The 17278-nt window shown below is 48.0% G+C and overlaps 6 protein-coding genes across 6 annotated transcripts; 1 reads left to right on the top strand and 5 right to left on the bottom strand.

Moving 5' to 3' along the window:
* Window positions 1-1685: 1685 nt before the first annotated feature.
* Window positions 1686-2758, top strand: N7508_002883 (heme-dependent oxidative N-demethylase family protein; the record flags this gene model as incomplete). The annotated part of the gene is made up of 3 exons (XM_058460949.1): window positions 1686-2113; window positions 2165-2287; window positions 2353-2758. The coding sequence occupies 3 exons, from the start codon at window positions 1686-1688 to the stop codon at window positions 2756-2758; spliced, it is 957 nt and encodes a 318-aa protein (XP_058321526.1).
* A 462-nt stretch (window positions 2759-3220) lies between these two features.
* On the bottom strand, window positions 3221-5454 carry N7508_002882 (uncharacterized protein; the record flags this gene model as incomplete). The annotated part of the gene is made up of 5 exons (XM_058460948.1): window positions 3221-3268; window positions 3329-3852; window positions 3916-4345; window positions 4409-4525; window positions 5410-5454. 5 exons carry the CDS (start codon window positions 5452-5454, stop codon window positions 3221-3223), a joined length of 1164 nt encoding a protein of 387 aa, XP_058321525.1.
* Window positions 5455-6170: 716 nt separating this feature from the next.
* N7508_002881 (general substrate transporter) lies at window positions 6171-6377 on the bottom strand (the record flags this gene model as incomplete). Its single annotated transcript, XM_058460947.1, has 1 exon — window positions 6171-6377. The coding sequence occupies one exon, from the start codon at window positions 6375-6377 to the stop codon at window positions 6171-6173; it is 207 nt and encodes a 68-aa protein (XP_058321524.1).
* Window positions 6378-10201: 3824 nt separating this feature from the next.
* N7508_002880 (uncharacterized protein) lies at window positions 10202-11188 on the bottom strand (the record flags this gene model as incomplete). Its single annotated transcript, XM_058460946.1, has 1 exon — window positions 10202-11188. The coding sequence occupies one exon, from the start codon at window positions 11186-11188 to the stop codon at window positions 10202-10204; it is 987 nt and encodes a 328-aa protein (XP_058321523.1).
* Window positions 11189-11969: 781 nt separating this feature from the next.
* Window positions 11970-14018, bottom strand: N7508_002879 (TolB family protein; the record flags this gene model as incomplete). The annotated part of the gene is made up of 1 exon (XM_058460945.1): window positions 11970-14018. The coding sequence occupies one exon, from the start codon at window positions 14016-14018 to the stop codon at window positions 11970-11972; it is 2049 nt and encodes a 682-aa protein (XP_058321522.1).
* Window positions 14019-16027: 2009 nt separating this feature from the next.
* On the bottom strand, window positions 16028-17150 carry N7508_002878 (autophagy-related protein 27; the record flags this gene model as incomplete). The annotated part of the gene is made up of 3 exons (XM_058460944.1): window positions 16028-16223; window positions 16287-16800; window positions 16889-17150. The coding sequence occupies 3 exons, from the start codon at window positions 17148-17150 to the stop codon at window positions 16028-16030; spliced, it is 972 nt and encodes a 323-aa protein (XP_058321521.1).
* Between the last annotated feature and the right edge of the window lie 128 nt (window positions 17151-17278).

Raw genomic sequence — 17278 nt, 5'->3', positions numbered from 1 at the left:
TCCCAATTCTAAGTAGCGGTGGCGAATCTCTGTTATACTTTGCAGATCGATTCAATTGATCCTGGAAATGGTGGTCTGTGTTTCAATATGTGACGGGCAGTAGCATGGGCCATGACGAAGAGGCGGAAAAAAGCAAAATAGAAAATAGACTAATCACAATAATCTAGTCTTTCAATTGAAAACAACAGAGAACAGAGAGAGAATGTACGGGGCGAAAACGGACATGTAAGACATAGCGGCAATCGCGCTTTGCGCGAAAGGGGGATGGGCGGTTGCAGCGGGAGCCCCAGAGGTTGTGGAGTATGGCGTATTCTGGGCCTGGTGATCCTGGTGTGGGACACATAGTGGCAATTTTAATACAGTCTATGGGTTATATCCTGTTTCCTCGATTCCGAGGTGTCCGACCGGAGGTAAGTATAGCATGTAGACATGTAAAATGTATTCGCCCAACGCAATTGCATTTCAAACACGTCAAAAATGAAGTAGTAACAGTCATCCTGGTATCTTTAATCGGGGCCGCGGAAGTGAAGGCACTAGGCCGTTGGAGAACAGCCCCCCTTTAGAGCCCCCCCACCACCAGGGCACTGATTCGTCAGCTCATTCCATGTGCCTATCGATTTAGTTTGGTGACGGTGTGATGTGCACCTGAACTAGATCAGGCCCCGAGCCAGTCAGCTCCAGTACCCCCGAATGCGCGGGTGCTGCGGGCGATCAACAGGAGCTGGACCTGCGTGACTCAGATCAAACATCCGGTCCCTTCGGCCTTTGGGTACTTACATTTGGCAAGCGCGTCGCGCGGGTACGAATCATGTGCTAGAAATTACTTCCTCCGAGGGTATCCGGTGTCTAATTTTGCCTTGAACATGTTGGCATTGTTGTTCAGCAGGGCTGGAGGTTCACGCGGGCGCCGCGCACAGACAGTATACGCGAGCTTGACGATTCAAGGCTAGGGCATTTCGTGCCAACATAGCTATTCTGGGATTAGTGAAAGATCTAAGTGTGTGGGGGTGTCTGCTCATATCCAACGACGAGCCAGTAAGAACTTGGGGATTTGAGAGTTCGCCCTCCACTCGAGCTGATCTGGTGCACAGCCTGCATACCTCGAACTGAACACAAAACAATTAATTTAAACTCTGAGATCATATGTCTGTTAGTACTCCCCGGTGAAATTGGGTTATTATTATTATTATTTTTGCGGGGAATCCTTGAGCGTATCACAGCAAATCCGCAGACACAGTTCAGCTGGATCAGGAATGTGGTATGCAGCTGCCAGAGTTATCCATTTTTATTCCCGAAAATTAGAGCTGACTTGATTGTCTGGTGATCTTTCAGGTTTGCTGCCTGGTCCCGGATTAGGTCATTATTCATGGCTCCGAGGTCATATTTATGTTCACCTGCTCCAGGTGACTTACTCCACAATCATCCTTTTTCTTTTCTTTTTCCTTCCTTTAAAATTTAGCACTGCTGATTAGTCGACTTCATTTTCCAAAAGAAGACAAGTTCCAACGGCTTACAACGCAAGCACATTGAATGGGAAAAGTATGACAACTTTTTCGATCGTGGCGATTCCGATATTCGTCTTTCTATTCGCCGTAAGACATCACAAAGAGCTGTTACAGTGGCTGTGGCCAAAGTCGGAGAAGTACTGTTTGAAGCATGCCTCTTCTTCATCAGATGTCAAGCGCATGGCACCTTACCCAGCGCAGCCCATCAAAGGAAGAGAACGGTACCGTGTCATGATGGATATCCGCAAACTCGATAAACAAAATTGGCTCACCCTCGACAAGAACTATATGGATGAGCACCGAGTACGCAACCAGTTGTTGCACGAGAAAAGGTCCGAGGTCTTAAGTTGCCTCCCCGAGTCTGTCGATGCATGCCAGGAGGCACTGGAAGAGGTATCGGACTTCCTCTGTGAAAGATTCCCCAACAACTTTGAGATGAACATCAAAAACAACCAAAAGATCGTCGACAACCGCATGACCGGCGACAAATTCACAGTCAATGGACGCGACCCCAAGGAGGGCGTAACCGATGCCCTGGAGGCTGCCGTTCGTCTCACAATGGAGGATCTGAGTGTTCTGATGCTAAACGAGGAGGGTGAATATTACCTGTAAGTTTGAGCCACTGTCAATTATCATGCCCAGGACTAACACCATTATAGAGCAGGAAGTGCCAGTCTGTTCCCTACAGGATGGACGGTGCAACAGAGAATCGGCTGGACCATCTCTCAACTGCATGGCCCAGTCCCGCTATGGCACCAGCACGTTGCCAACTCTGTCGATAAGTAAGACTTTTAGCCCCTGACAAGCGCCACCGAATAGGAACAAATTATACTAACAAAACTGGTAGATTCCTCTCCCGTCTAACTCCCAACTCACCAATGGAACGCTCAAATTATTTCATCGAAGTAAAACGACCCGACGAAAACCTAACAGAGATTCTCTACCGACCAAAATCACTTTGTGAAAAGGAGTTGATCAACCCTCTCCCTTCTGAAATCCTCATTCGCCGTGAAAGACAAACGTTCCGTAAGCTGCCACGAACAGGGGCTATCGTCTTTGGTGTAAAGACATATCTCACCCCGTTGGACGAGCTCCCCAAGCAGGAGCTGAACAATCTTGCCAAAGAAATGAGGAGTTGGCCTGATTATGTTGGGGAGTATAAGGGAAAGCATCTGTGGGGTGACAAAGTCTTGAAATATTATCAGAAGCAGGTGGAGGAGGCCAAGACTGAGCCTGAGAAGTATGAAGATTGAGTTGAATCTGTAACACCATACGTTATTTACTGTGTCTATTTCGCATTTTGGCTCTGGAAGATCAAAAATGGGTCGGCGGCTTTTTGTCAACAACGCAAAAGTTGGTTTATTTTTGTTACTTTTTGTTCATTCATGTCTTGCGCTGTTTGTTTCGTCATATTCAGATTCAAAAATCGAGTCACGGAGTGAATTGGTCTGGTATTCAGATATCAATGTTGCTTACAAAGGTGCGAAGACATAGGAGATGAACATATGGCTATTTCTATATATTGAATTAAAAAAGGATTTGTGCAGTCGAGCTTGAAGCAAGGTTTGGCAAACTTCAGGTACAAAAATAGAATCACATGAAGTCAAAAGCAGTGGGCACCCAAATATACGGGGGAAGGTAAGTTAGAATAATCGAAACTGAACATACTGATTCTGAAAGAAGCAAGTCTGTCAAAAGGGGTATAGCCAAGGTGCTTAGATCTTTGACTTTGGAAGCTTATCTTGCTTTAAACGCACGACACCCTAGTATCAATGTTAGCATGAACCACTAACTCCATAGGAAGACACGATCAATGCACCTACCTCTTGTGTGCAAGTAGCAATAAGTAATCCATCCTTGGACCAAATCTTCTGGAGTGCTAATCCTCGTCCTTCTCCAGCCCAGGTGCTTTCTGTCTCAGACAACATCCACTCATCGGCCCGGAATGCCATGGGGTTGTGAAAATAAATGGAGTGGTCCAGGCTGACCATCATGCCAACTTCATTATGATCTTTCTCGGATTTGACGTTTGAAGCTTTGACAAGGGCACCTTCTATCCGGCGGCGCAATTCCGCGGCCTCTTCCTCCTTCAGCTCCTTAAGGGCCCGAGTGATATCCTCGTCGTCGAGGTCGGATGGGTTCTTGAGGGCTTTCAAAAGACCCTCCAGCTCAGCACGAGATGAGAACCGGGGGATATCGTGGACACGTGAGACAGTTCCGATGAAATAACTGTCGGTGATGTATGCGAGAGCGGACAGATGTGCTTGATAGGCGCCTTCGTCGGAGATGTGACCACGAGCGCGAATATATCGTCGAATTTTCTTGTCTTCTGGGTTGGGAGAGTTGCCTATTCAATTCGAATTCCGTTAACACAGATTGCACGGCATGGACGTTCTGGTCTGAGACTTACGGTTCAAAATGCCCGCCTTTCTGGACTCGAAGGGACCCCCGCCAGCATCGCTCAAGGCCCTGATGCTTCCCGGTTCAGCATCGGTTGGCAATGGTACTTGTGGCTTCTGAGTAGCATGGTTGAGAGTCTTCTGACCACCACTTCCTACGCGACTAAAACTCAGCGTTGTAGTAAAGATTGGCCGACCCCGTTGCCGTGCCTGCACGGTCCTTGTGATAAAGCTCCTTCCATCACGGACCCGTTCAACGTGGTATAAGATTGGAATCTCGGAGTCACCGGCAAGGACAAAGTAGCAGTGCATGCTGTGAACGGCGTAGTCGGTGGGGACTGTTCGCATCGCTGCTGATAGGGACTGCGCGATCGCAGCGCCACCGTAGATGCCGCGAGCTCCGGGGGGGTGCCATAGGGGGCGAGTGTTTGTGAAGACGTCCTAGACAAAGAGGGGATTTGTTAGACTGGGGCAGGTTCTCAAGTTGTGCGACGGTATGCATACTGGGCCGAGGTCGGCTACAGGCGTCAGATCGAGTACATTCTCGATGAGCGCCTTGGAATGATCCTGCTCTGGTGGGTCAAAAATTGTCACGCGTTTCGCCATATTTTCAGAGCAGCACTGGTCGTCTAAAGAGTAAATGAGGTCGACGTCGCGGACGGCGGCGGGTTCCTGGACTTTTAAATGGGGAAAGAGCCGAGGTCCAACGTGTGCTGATTAAGTTGCCGGCAACTAACTATGCTCAGCTGTATCCCGTACTTCTCGACACATGTCTGTGTTGACTCAACATAATACACTATTAATATTTGTATAAACAATGCACGTGTTCCTATCCTCGATGCGACCGTGCAGTTTGCCCTCTATAAACGGTGAATCGCGCGCTCGCTCCAATATCTCGGAGCCACGTCCTCCTGAGGTAAATCAAATCGATACGTGTTTCGGATAAGATCTGGCGATGGCGCACTGGACTGATCTTGAAGCAAGCGAAGCATTTGTCTTCGTTGCATTTCTTCGTCACTCAGCAAGGGAGTGCCGTCCTCTGCGTGATGGTTTGTGCAGTTGTCATGGTAGACAAATAGCGCTGCAAGTGGATATATTGCAGAGAACGCAGCGGGCAGACCAATGCTCATGACACACAATGTGTTCAGCGGGAGATCGCGTGCAAAGATGTTGAGAAGGGTATTAAACAGTGCGAGTAGGTTCATTATGGTGTAGGGGCTGTGATCATTAGCGACATCATCAGCCTCGGGCAGATCAGATACGTACCCGAATATGTAGCGAATAAGGAAGGATTTTTGATGTCGTTGATGCAAAACAATCAGGGCTGATGAAATATAGGATATTCCGACAAAAGCGAATGCGCAAATTATAGATGTAGTGATGTCAATTCGCAATGTGTCTTGGGTGTTACTGGTTGCCACAGCCATTATCATATAGCTGAAGCCCAAAACAAGTTAGCGACCTTGATTGTCAAAGAAGCTCGATGATCGAAACATGATACTGACCCGAGAAGCAGCAGCACCGCAAGACAGACTGTTAAAACGCGCCATGGCGCTGAGACATCCACTTGGTTGGGATTGAAGGATGAGACTGGCATATGGGCGGGGTGTCTGCAACCAATTCGTCAGGGGACTGGGGTGGCACTTGTGACACTTGGCTGTAAATATGTTGAAACGCAATAAAAACAAAACATAAAATAGGAACAACTGAGTAACGAGTGTGAGTAGAGCCTGATTCTACTAGAGAAAACGAGTGAGGGCGTAGTGTCGAAAGGGGAGGTTGGATGCAGAAGTTCTGCAGCTAAGATACGTACCCCTCTTTAGCTTGGAGGCTCTTAGGCTGCAAGTGCGCGACGATAATCACCGCCACGCCAGCGTGATTAGGCGTCCCATTTCGTGAGTCTCGATTCCGGCAGAAAATGATTTTACATTTAAAGGCAATCATACCAGCGCGTATCAAGATTTTAAAACGAAAAGGACGGGGTGTGCGAGGGGAGGAATCAAATTACTTCTTGAGATTGGTTACTATTCACAGATCCCAAAACATCGATAATACACATTCAGTCTATTGCCCTCTTCTAGATAAGCTGCCTAGGCATCGAGATTATCTAAATGACCCAAAGGTGGGCGACTGAAATGCTCGGACAATTTGTTTACAAATTAAACTTTCAATACATCTCGGTAGCCACGGGCCCCGATCGGTGGAAGAGCTCCACTTCCAAACCTTTATTTGACCCTCGGACAATGATACCCTTGTATAGAGATTGCTACTTCTCAGTCCATTTCTGAAGAGCCTGCTCATCTTCAGCGTAGGCATTGACCTCATATTTATCAAATTCGCGGGTGTTCACTCGGCGCGCGAATGAAATGTCCAGCTCCTCGTAGGGTTTGTCCTTCGGTTCAGGAAGACGGAAAACAAGTCCAGAGGAAGAAGAGGAAGACAAAGCCTTGGATAGCGGCGAACCGCATGCCATAGTCCTAGTTCATACTCTTTCTCGGCGACCTGCTTGGCGAGAGTCAAATCTTTCCTGTCTATTTCCGACGAGATACGTTCATCTTCTATCAGCGTCGCGGCAACCACTTCTAGGCGGGCTTTCGATCTCATCGCTGTTTTAATTTTCTGGATTTAACAAAGACAAGAGAGACTACGCAGGGGATAGTAGTTTGACGTTACTCGTTTAGAGAGAATGTCAAATCGAGCTCATCTGGGGACATGAATTCAATTTATGCACCTTTCAGTGTTAAACAAATCTATAATTGCCATTATATACCACCGCCGATAACTATTTGTAACAAGCAAACCCACCATATTCAAAAAATGCCGCTCTCTATCCATCCCTGCTAAATATATGGGGCTCCCACGGGCCCGACACCACCAAGACCCATTCAAAAGTGGACAATAACGGCTAGCCTAAACCAAAATCATTTATCACCAGTTCCTTCCCTGCTGGAACGAGCTAGAAACCTACTTTATCATTGGGTGCCGTAAGCAGTAACTTCCTCCTCTGGGCACATTTGGCCTCTTATTCGTGCCATATTGGCATCGTAAATATGAATAACCAAAAGCTGAAGGATTCTGTCACATAAATTGGTTTAGGCTGAATGGATTGATGTAGGGTCTTAGGAGATCAACGCTCCTTGATATGCGAATGACCCTTCCCCAATTTTGTGGGGAATTCCGCAATACGAAATCTGAGGATGCTCATGGCTCCTTGGTAATTGCACCTAGGGCATCCTTGCCATAAAGAAGCTGGGTTACGGGGCATAACCGTCATCTCGCCTTCGGAGTCCGGCTTGTACAGCCTTGTGGGATGCCCGACGGGGTACGGGGTCGAACAACTTAGAACTAGAGGTCTCTTGATAATGGTAGCTTAGGTTGGGCTTGAGTCTGAAACTTCTGCCTAACAAAAAATCGCTATTTTATTCTTGAGCGACTTTGCCTTCTCACTCCTTACTTCTTTGCTGATAACAAACGCCAAGTTAAGATTCCCGACACAGTCAATAGGACAGCTAGGTGGGAAAAAAAAGGACTCCCGGTGGAGACTGTCAGCCCCTTAAAGTTCGTAACTTGACTTGCGGTGGCCGCAGGCTAATTGCAGAAAACAATTTAGCCATATCCTTCAACAAAAAACTGTAGGGCTGAAAGGGCCTAACCATAGGTAATTTGAAAAATCTTGTGGAGTTCCAGATGCTAGAGATCGAAGAGCGTTGGCGTCAACTAATTCCGTCTCAATTCTCGGGATATCCGGAACTATTCACTTCCAGGCTTATACAGAGCTCGCTCTCCTGGCTAAATGTACTGACAGATGATACCCGTCGTGCAAGCCCCTCATCTTCAACCCCACTGAGTTTGCTGAATCCAGGTTCAGGTTGACATACCCCACCAGAGACCTAACTTTTGGCTTTCAGCCTATTTTCCCATTCCACGCTAATGCAAGCATCAGACCCCGAAAGAATGATGTGAAGGGTCTCAAAATGCGGGGAGCTTGTTCATATTATACTCTAGGTACATTTTGAACGAATTATCAAATTGTGTTACATCATGTTCTCCGGTTTTAGCACTTGTAGCTCCCGCGGGAATCCAAGCTGCTGTAACATCACTTATTACTTTGGTGTAAGAGAAATTACTGAGAATCATGGCATCATCCCCTGTGGACGTCATCAGACGAGCAATTGTGCACAGCTAGCTATAGAGAAAATGCATATCAAAGCTTCGTAGCTTTGCTTCTTCACATATGCATCACTTCATCCAGCTCATCTCATGACAAAGATAGGTGCTGCACTTGCTTCGATAATAAGTCTCAGTATTGTTGCAAACGCTCACTTTAGCAAGCGCGAACTAGGTGGCATATCTCGAGCCTACTTAGGCAACAACACTGGACCCTGGAGCACCTTGCATCTGGTATACTTTATAGTGTCCCAGACAACCAGTATCAAATTTGAGATCATTTCTGCACCAAAATGGGCTTCTGCAATCTGCGGAATGAGGCTGAAGGGGTTGTATTTATGGCTATGATGAGTTCAAGGCCTGTTTTATCTTTCTCCGTAGTTATATATGAGCTATATTGACGGGCCTGTATTGCCGTTCGGACTCGAAAATTCACAAGTATACACATACTAATGCTTTGGTACTAATTTGCAGGTTTTGCTCCATGATCTCTGGGGTATTGATGGGTATTCTTCAGCGGCAGAAATCCCAACTCCTGGCCACAATGGTGACTGGACCTCTTACAACAATTTTCTTTCGTCGATCTTCAAAATCTTTACAGGTCAGAACGTGATTAATGGTGTCTATTTCGATATCACGAACGAGATAGACAATACTAAATACTAGTGTAGAGCCATGGATCGCTTCTTTGAAATTTGGGGACTTACCCATCATCGTGCTATATAAGTTGGTCTGCCAAGTCTGATTGAAACGTATTTCGGATCAGGTTATTGACTTTGGACTCACTAATGAGTTTTTTTCAATGAAAAGACTGCCGGCCCATCATGCGATCATTTGTCTGATCGCGGAGCTGAGGATTGGTTTTCCCGGATGGGTAGAATTTGTCAAATCCACCAACAGTGTCCCAAGCTGAATTACGCTGCGCTTTCTTTAAGAAAAAGGAGATTTGAAAACTTCTCTTTGAGCTCTCGACGGACTCCTAAGCAACGCCAGCGTCGTCTATAATGACCGCGTCGTGCTGAACGAGTATGGCAATATAGATCAGCAACAATCTTCAGGGGCAGCTTGGAACATTGCTCAAATGCAGCGTGAGATTACAGTTGGCTTGCGAGCAAAATGGTGTGGTGACTATACGTTCCATGGCAGCCTTCCAGTCTTTTGGACAAAAAGTCTGTGTGGCCGAACAACGACATCAACGATCTGGAGTATTGGCCGTGTCGTGATTATCCAGTCTGAAGGGACGACAACCTAGAGATGACTAGTCATAAGGTCCGAATAACTGACCAATAACACCCTGGGAGATACATATGCCGTGGTCGGGGACCACTGCGTTCGCGTCCTGGCCGGTGTTCGCCCTATGGCAAGAACATGGAGCATTGCGCTTTCTGATCCGAGTGCAGTGGGATTTTCAACGAGTGATGAACTTGAAATTCAGACGCTGAGACTTGATAGTGGAAATCTATACACTCGGGTGGGTACTCCAACCGATTTGGGGAATCGTACGTACACTTATGCGGACGACACATTAACTATCGAAATCGCGCAAATCGATGAGCAAGTGATTTATACCTTTGAGTTTGCCATTTACCGTGTGGTCAAATCCTTGTCAAATTGACTCAATCTCAGGCCGTTTAGGTATGTAAGTGAAAGTTTGTGGATGTGTCAACCCAGTAGCTCGTGAGACCGAGCAAGCCTGATGTGAAGTAGCACATTACCGGGCTAATATTATCTGAATATTTCTATTATCATAATTAGCCATGTCATCCTTGCACTGGGTACGGTATCCACTATGAGACCCGATGCAATACCTTGATACTATCTAATAGTTTCTATCCCGCTACTGGGAGCCATAAGTATTCTTCAATGTATGTTTTATGAAATTCATAGCTCTTGTAGTGTGAGCAGTGTAAGCCATCATAAAGGGGAAGGAACTTATTTTTCGAAACTGAAACCTAATTCTTGCTTCCCTGTCATCTTTACCAAATTACATTCTGTGTCAAATACTTCCAGGTAAACGCGGTGTTCATTTGAAACACTCAAATACATAGAGCTCAATATAATCAATTGCGCTGGCTCGTATTTGTTCTCCAAAATATATAGCGCGAATACCGAGCCAAAGAAACACTTGCTCTACTGCTTCAGTGTCAGAACACCCGGCCGGTAAGGCAGAAGGTTATAGTCGGGGTTTTGATTGGGATCTCTTCCCTGATAGAGAAGCTGCAGGTTGCAAGCATCGACAGTCATAGTCTGATCAGGGTTACTTCGAACAAGGTCACCATGACTAATGTCGTTCGTCCAAGTAGCGCCACTGTTGGCCTTTCCAGCGAAGGGCTGGGCCTCAGTTGCCGCCTGTGCTGTCCATGTACCGTCAAGGCTGTTGGCAGTAAAGGAGCGGAAGTACCTTCCATTTGCACCCATTGCCTCAACAATCATCAAGTACTGATTCTGTCCTTTCACTGTGTACACCTGGACTGCTTCGAACAGATTTGCAACTGTGTCACTCATGATGACCTCTGAGACAGTGCCGAAGTCGCCAGGGAAATCATCAATGGACATGCTGGTGCGGTAGATCTTGCCATTGTCTCCGGCGAAGAAGAGGTACATGTTTGAAGCATCGCCAATGACAGTCTGGTCGATAACGCCAGTATCGGTGCCAGAGATGCTCCCAGAGAAAAGGGCATGTTCGGAAGACCATCCATTTGCGTTGGAGGGATCACTTGATGTTCGGTATGAGAATGAAGAAGATCCCCATTGGTAGGCCAAGATCCAAACGTCCTTCGGTTGGAAGTAGAAGAGTGTCGGGGCAACGGTGCCGACATTCATGGCGTTCTGACTAGCCGAGGCCATGTCAGACCAGTCCGAAAAGAGACCAAAGTTCATTGAGCCATAGCTTCCCGATGTATCAGTTCTCGATGCATACACGAGGTGCTGGCCGTTGTAGACCACATTTGTAAAGTCCTTGAGTGCTGCCCATCCTGACTTGGGCTCGGCTAGCGCACCAGTTGATGTCCAACTGTAGGTAGAGGGAAGAGCGCAGTCTGCCGAGACACCTAGCACTGATGCAAGCAAAACGATGCCAGATGACAGCAGGGAGGCTTTAGTCATTGGAGGGCTCATTTCGGTGGTTTCTGTGACGGTTGAGGTGTTCGAAGTGAAAAAGAATGAAACAATACTTTGAGACGAAGACCAGAGGGTTTATATATCCTACATCAGGCTTGGCTTTGTCCAGACTGCACCGCAAAAGACAACCAAATTGTTCTATTACCTTGCCGCATTTGGTCCAAGTGGCTGAGCCGGAAAATCCATGATTTAGCTCAAATATACAGCTCTATTTTGCCGAGTATCGCTGCAAGGAACTGTTCAACCCGTCGGAAGTTTGCCCTTTTGGTCATATTGCGCTGTTCAAATAGGCTAGTACAATGTAGATCATTGCTCCGTGTTTTTAGGCAATTCATTCTGAGACATATTTAGTGCCCAGTTGTGTCATCTGCGATCATGCGACACGCCAATTGTTTCGCTGAAATTCATATGAAGACTCCGAAACCGCGAAAGCGCCAATCAGATGACGAGGGCCGTGCCGTGCTGAAGAAAGGATGAATGGCTTTTAGGCTGTTTAACTCGTGTATGCAATGTAGCATCAGCGGCGCCACGCGATCGGCAGGCTTGGGCAAAAGCGGGGGCCTGGCGGGAATCCTGGGGTTTCCTCCGGGGGTTGGGGTTTATGGCCTGGGACCTTTACATTGGTTTGGTTTCTCTGGTTTACTCTCCGGAAGAATATAGTATTCTCGTCATCACCCCATTTCGAAGCACCAAAAACTATAAGCACAATCAATCAACAGTGACCGAGGTCAGATGTTGATCTAAAATGCTGTAACCATCATTCATCACCATACCCATCTCAGAACCGATCACCAGGATCCCGTCTAGCCGTCTTTTGAAACCCATGGAGCTTATCATTGGGCACATACATCGGCATAGAATCCTCCCAAATAGAATCGGTAAGCACACGCTTATTCGACCCATCAGCATCCATGACAACAACCTGACCGTAAGGCTGGAAAGTCTGATCGTAGAGCGCACACTCATACTGGAAGCCAAACATGCCAGTAGAGTAGGCAATGCGACCATCCCAAGTCCAAACAGCGTGGGCATCGTTAGCACCACTGCTGGTCAGAACCTTGATATCTGAGCCATCGGATGCCATGGTGCAGATATCGTAGTTGTAAGAGCTAGTCTTGCGGGTGAAGACGATTCTCTTGCCGTCTGGGGAGAAGAATGGTAGATTATCCCACTCTGTGGTAAGGACGGAGACCTTGCCGGTTTCGAGATCAAGCAGGCGGAGACCGAGCTGGGACTTGTCGCCCAAGGTCGAGTTTGTTCCCCAAATGCGGTAAACGATCTTCTTGCCATCGTGAGAGAAGCTGGGGAATCCGTGGTTGATGACGCTATTGTTGCTCTCTAGGGTTGTTTGGCTGTCTAGCAATACTTCTGAGTATGTACCATTTGCGGTGGCGCGAACCAACCAGCCTCCACCGGTGGCTCGACCTTGGAACCAGAAGCCAACGCCGAAGGTGAGCCAGTTGCCGTCGGGGGACCACGCAGGGTTGAAGGCACCTGCTGTGCCCATGGCAATTGAGGATGCATCTAGGAAGTCGGAGGTCATATCGTTGTAGACGAGGTGTTCGTCGGTACCGTTGGCATTCAGCGAGACGATGGAGGAGTTGCCCAGCTGCTTTTCAGTCATGGCAATCATGTTTGTGTTGGACAGTTGAGGGAAGACATCGGTGAAGCGGTACTCCCACTCAGTGTCCCAGCTGTAAAGCTTCTTGTCCATTGGACGAACAGACCAGGTGGTCTTCTCGTAGACGACCTTCTTGCCATCAGCAGACCAAGCAGGGGACCGAATAGTAACGCTCGAGGTGTTCACAAATCCACCACTGCTTGTGTGGAGACCTTCTTTACCAGCACCTTTGGCGAAGTAGGCAACTGTGCTCTCGGAGAGGTATTGAGGGAAAATTTTAACACCAGATCCCTCGACTTCGACACGACGACCAGCGCCTGTAGCAAAGTCTACGGAGACTAGGGTGGAGTTGGCAGAGTCGATGGACTCGGGACGGTGAGAGTTCCAGGTGTTTTCACGGGTCATCTCATAGAAGAGGATACGTTTGCCGCTGGGAGACCACTTCGGTGAACCGAGAGAGTAGCCTGACTTTGAGACAACGCGACGGAAATCAGATCCATTGGGTCGAATGGCGTAAATGGAGAGCTCTTGTGTATGTTCCCATCCTGTCACACCCAGGAACGTTGGATCTCCATGTCCGTACCATCCAGAGTTGCGGTCCGATGAGAAGGCAATCCATTGGCCGTCTGGGGACCACGAGGGACGGAAGTATCCGTCAGGTAGAGAAGCATTGGCGGCAGTCGAAGCAGTGTCGGTCAGGTTCCATTTCTTGCCGCTCTCCAAATCCAAGACCCAGATGTTGGCCTTGTACCCATTGGCAGTGGATACATAGGCGACTTGCTTGCCATTGGGGGACATGACAGCTCCATCTTCCACAGAGGATGTCGCCACTAGCTCCTCCATATCAGATCCGTTAGTTCGGACACGGTAGATATCAGAGTTGCCGTCGCCGTTGCGCTCTGCGGTGAAGGTGATCCATTCTCCATCGGGGGAGAAGGATGCATGGTATTCGTAGATAGAGTCAGAGAGTAAAGGTCGTTCATTGGTACCGTCCACATTGGCAACATAGAGCTCAGAAGTACCAGGAGCGATACGGTTCATGTAAAAGATGCCCTTCTTATCCGAGGTGGGTAAACCGCGCGGTGAGACTGGGTGAGGAGGTAGCGTATTTCGCTTGTCAACCTTCATCTGTTCAGCATAAGGACAAAGAGCCAGTGCCGTAGGCAAAGCCAAGCCTAATAAGGCAGCGGACGTGGAAAAATGCATGGCGAATGAATGACAAAAAAGTAGATGACCACAACGCGGCGACAAAGCCGCCTTTATCCAGACGGTACTCTCATACTTATACCAAATTTTTGGAGCAATGTAATTTCTGAAAGATCGATCATTTCCTTTCAGGGTTGTAGCCCAATCCTTGCCTCCGACACCAAATCCACCTTCGCGTAATGAAGTCCCCATTATTAGCGTAGCTTGGTAGAGAAGTGGCACCGCGCCAAGGACTTCTTCATCTTATCTGATGGAGCGAGCTAACAAGTTAGTCTCCACTGGGAGAAAGTTCAGTCTTAGTTCCATCCATTCAGACACTGCGCATGCATTGTTCGAGATTAATCTTTCCGTTCATTGGACCTGTCAGTTGCAACCGCGCCGCAAGACTTGAAGAAAGTAGGCAGGGATCGTCCTTGCTTAACATTGGCGGAGAAAACCTCTCCCGCGTGTTCATTTAGCAGTCCTTCATTGAATATACCACCGGAAAGGTGCAGTGATAGGGACTTCAACGATAAGGTTAGTAGCAAGGGCGATATGAGAATGCCAGGGATGCAAGGACTGGCAGTAGTGCAATGGCATCACCTCTATTGGCTTCGTACTCGACAGCAATCCCAAGAGACCTAACCAGATCTCATTGAGCTCGGATCCCGGCTTCTCTGCCAAGCACATCGGTACGAGGTGTAGTTCAGGTACTCCGAGATTTCGTGCTGACGCGGTTATTGTCCTTCATTTCGTTCGTCCATGTAAGAAAGTCTAACCAGCCAACGCAATCAAAGGCTTGGCATAACGAGCCAGTAGAGAGCACAGCAATTTCGTCCTGCATGTCTTTGAAATCTTGATTCTGTTGATTAAATGTCCGAGTCCGAGTCCGAGGTTCGGGCGGAACTGCCAGATGAAGTGTAAGAGATGCTGATCAGGGGTGGAGTGGCCTTCACCTTTCCGCACCGTTGGGCTTGGCATGGACTAGACTTGTGCTTCGATTGCCAAGTCTCTCTGCCAATGTGACACTAGTAGACAAGGACTGCGAAATTTATTTGGCTTTTCTATTGGGGAAGGCTAGCAAATTTGAAGCAGCAAAGCGTGTAGAGGAGAGAAGGTTCATATTTGGGGAAAGCATTCTGATATCACAGCTTATATGTGCAAGTATCATGTCTTATGATTACATTTCTGTTGATAGATGATGGAAATATTTGAATGAATAAGTTAGGTCACGGAGACCACTAACAATACATCAGTAAAGGAGCTTGCCTTGCGTTTGGAGTCAATGAGTGCTTGTCATCCAACTACTCGCAGCAAAACCAAACCCTAAAGCCTAGGATTCGGAAAATGCTCACTGATCTGACTAATATCGAAGATCCGACTCAGGATGTATGAATCGAAACCTCCAGATCAATTCCGCAGGCCACGACACTTGGTCACTATACATATTCACGGACTGTATTTACACGGCTCTGCGCGAGATGTTGGCTACCCACATCTAACACTGGAAATATCTCGAAAGCATCAGACTTGAGGTGGTTCAAGAAACACATGAAGATGACCAGAGGGCCAGTTATAGTATCCTTGAGCGATATTCAAGCCAAAACCAGACACTGGAGTGGCAGAGAAGAAATTTCAGCACTGGTGTATTGGCGCTGCCTTTGGGTACTCCATAGGTTAGGGATCCAGCATGATAATCGGAGGAAATGCAAGAAAAGCAGTTGATAAACAAGGCATTCGTATACATCATTCCGGCAGTAACCCGAACTAGAAAGGAAAGCACAGGTGACATGTGAAAACAGAGGACTCATAAAGATCTTATATCATTCGTTATGGCCAAGCATATAAGCCAACGCTCATCTAGCGCCACAGAGACATTGCAGGAAGGAACATTTGCAAGCCTGACTGCAAAAGCCAAGTAGAAAACCCGGCCAAACAGCCTGAATCAAAATGAAGAAGTTGGGTCTTGAGTCAAAAGTACATGAGAGTAAAATAGCCAACTCGTATCCAATTAGTCCACCATCTCGCTATCAAACTGCACTGTAGCCGCCTCGCGAGCCTGATCCCTGTAGTGTGTTGATAACACGACGGAGCCAGTCCTGGAAGATGTATGGAACGTCACGGATGGTGTCGCCGTGCGGGAGGAGGTCCCAGCCGCGGGCGCCGTAGCGGTTGTAGTTCAGCCATGAGCCGAAGATGAGGTAGGCGGCGGTACAAAGGAAAGCACTGTGGGGAGTAATTAGCAAAGGAGTTCAAAGTGGAAGGGACACAGAGTTTCCCAGAACTTACATGATAATCAACCAAGTGAAGAAGCCCCAGCTCTTCGAGCCGGAAGTATCACCACTCTTATCCTTCTGGTAATCATCACAGGCATACCGAGTACGCCAATCCAATCTCAGAACGTAGGTGTCATCATCCGCAGGACCAAAGCTCTTAAATTGGAGACTGCTATTCTTTGGCGTCTCTCCTTCTTCCGCGGCAGCCATGCGGCGCAAAACCTGCGCGGGTGTATCTTCCACTATATCTTGGATTGTGCGTAATCCCTCCAGTCCGGATCGATCGGGATCACACTGGAATTCAATGACAGCACCTGCAGTCTTGGCTTTCTGCTCATTGTCGTCGCCCTTGTATTCGCCACCAGCCAACTTAACGAGGAGACCTTCGGCGTCGGGGTTATCTTGCTTCAATCGCTTCACTTCGGGATCCTTTGAGCCGTGGCCGCCGTGGTCGAGTCCGACGATCGGGAAGCCGAATTCCGTACCGCCGTTTCCATCTTTTGGTGTCCGTTGTACGAAGCCGCAGACTAATATGAGAAGATACAGTGTTAGTTGGATACAAATGGAGAATCTGGATGCCAGCCTCCTCGCGCTCGCGACCATTCCAAGACGTACCGTTCCTGCTTGCGCCGCACGTCGCCTTGCCCTGATGAGCCGCTGAACCCAGAATATTGCAGATATTGAGACGGTATGTCGTATTGGTAACGAAATCGTCTGTAGTTACGCCGTGTGACAGTTCGTGGACGCCTTTTAGGGGGCTGAGGTCATATTTGTAACCGTCGACCTTGATGTGTTCGCAGTCGAAGCCGGAGGCTGAAGCCAGGCCGGGTAGTAGTGTGGATAGCAGGAGTGAGACTCCACTTGATTTTATTCGCATTGTGATTGTTGTGAGGGATTCGAAGTCGAGTGATGGAAGAGCCCAAGGTGAGTTGAGGCTCCCGCGCGGGATGGAGAAGCTTGAGAGCTCGGGTGGGGAGGGTCACGAGGATAGGCACCGGATTGGCG

Source organism: Penicillium antarcticum (assembly GCF_028974205.1).
Source record: "Penicillium antarcticum strain IBT 31339 chromosome Unknown utg000003l_segment0_segment0, whole genome shotgun sequence".
Taxonomy (NCBI): domain Eukaryota; kingdom Fungi; phylum Ascomycota; class Eurotiomycetes; order Eurotiales; family Aspergillaceae; genus Penicillium; species Penicillium antarcticum.
This window is presented reverse-complemented; position numbering and strand designations above follow the sequence as displayed.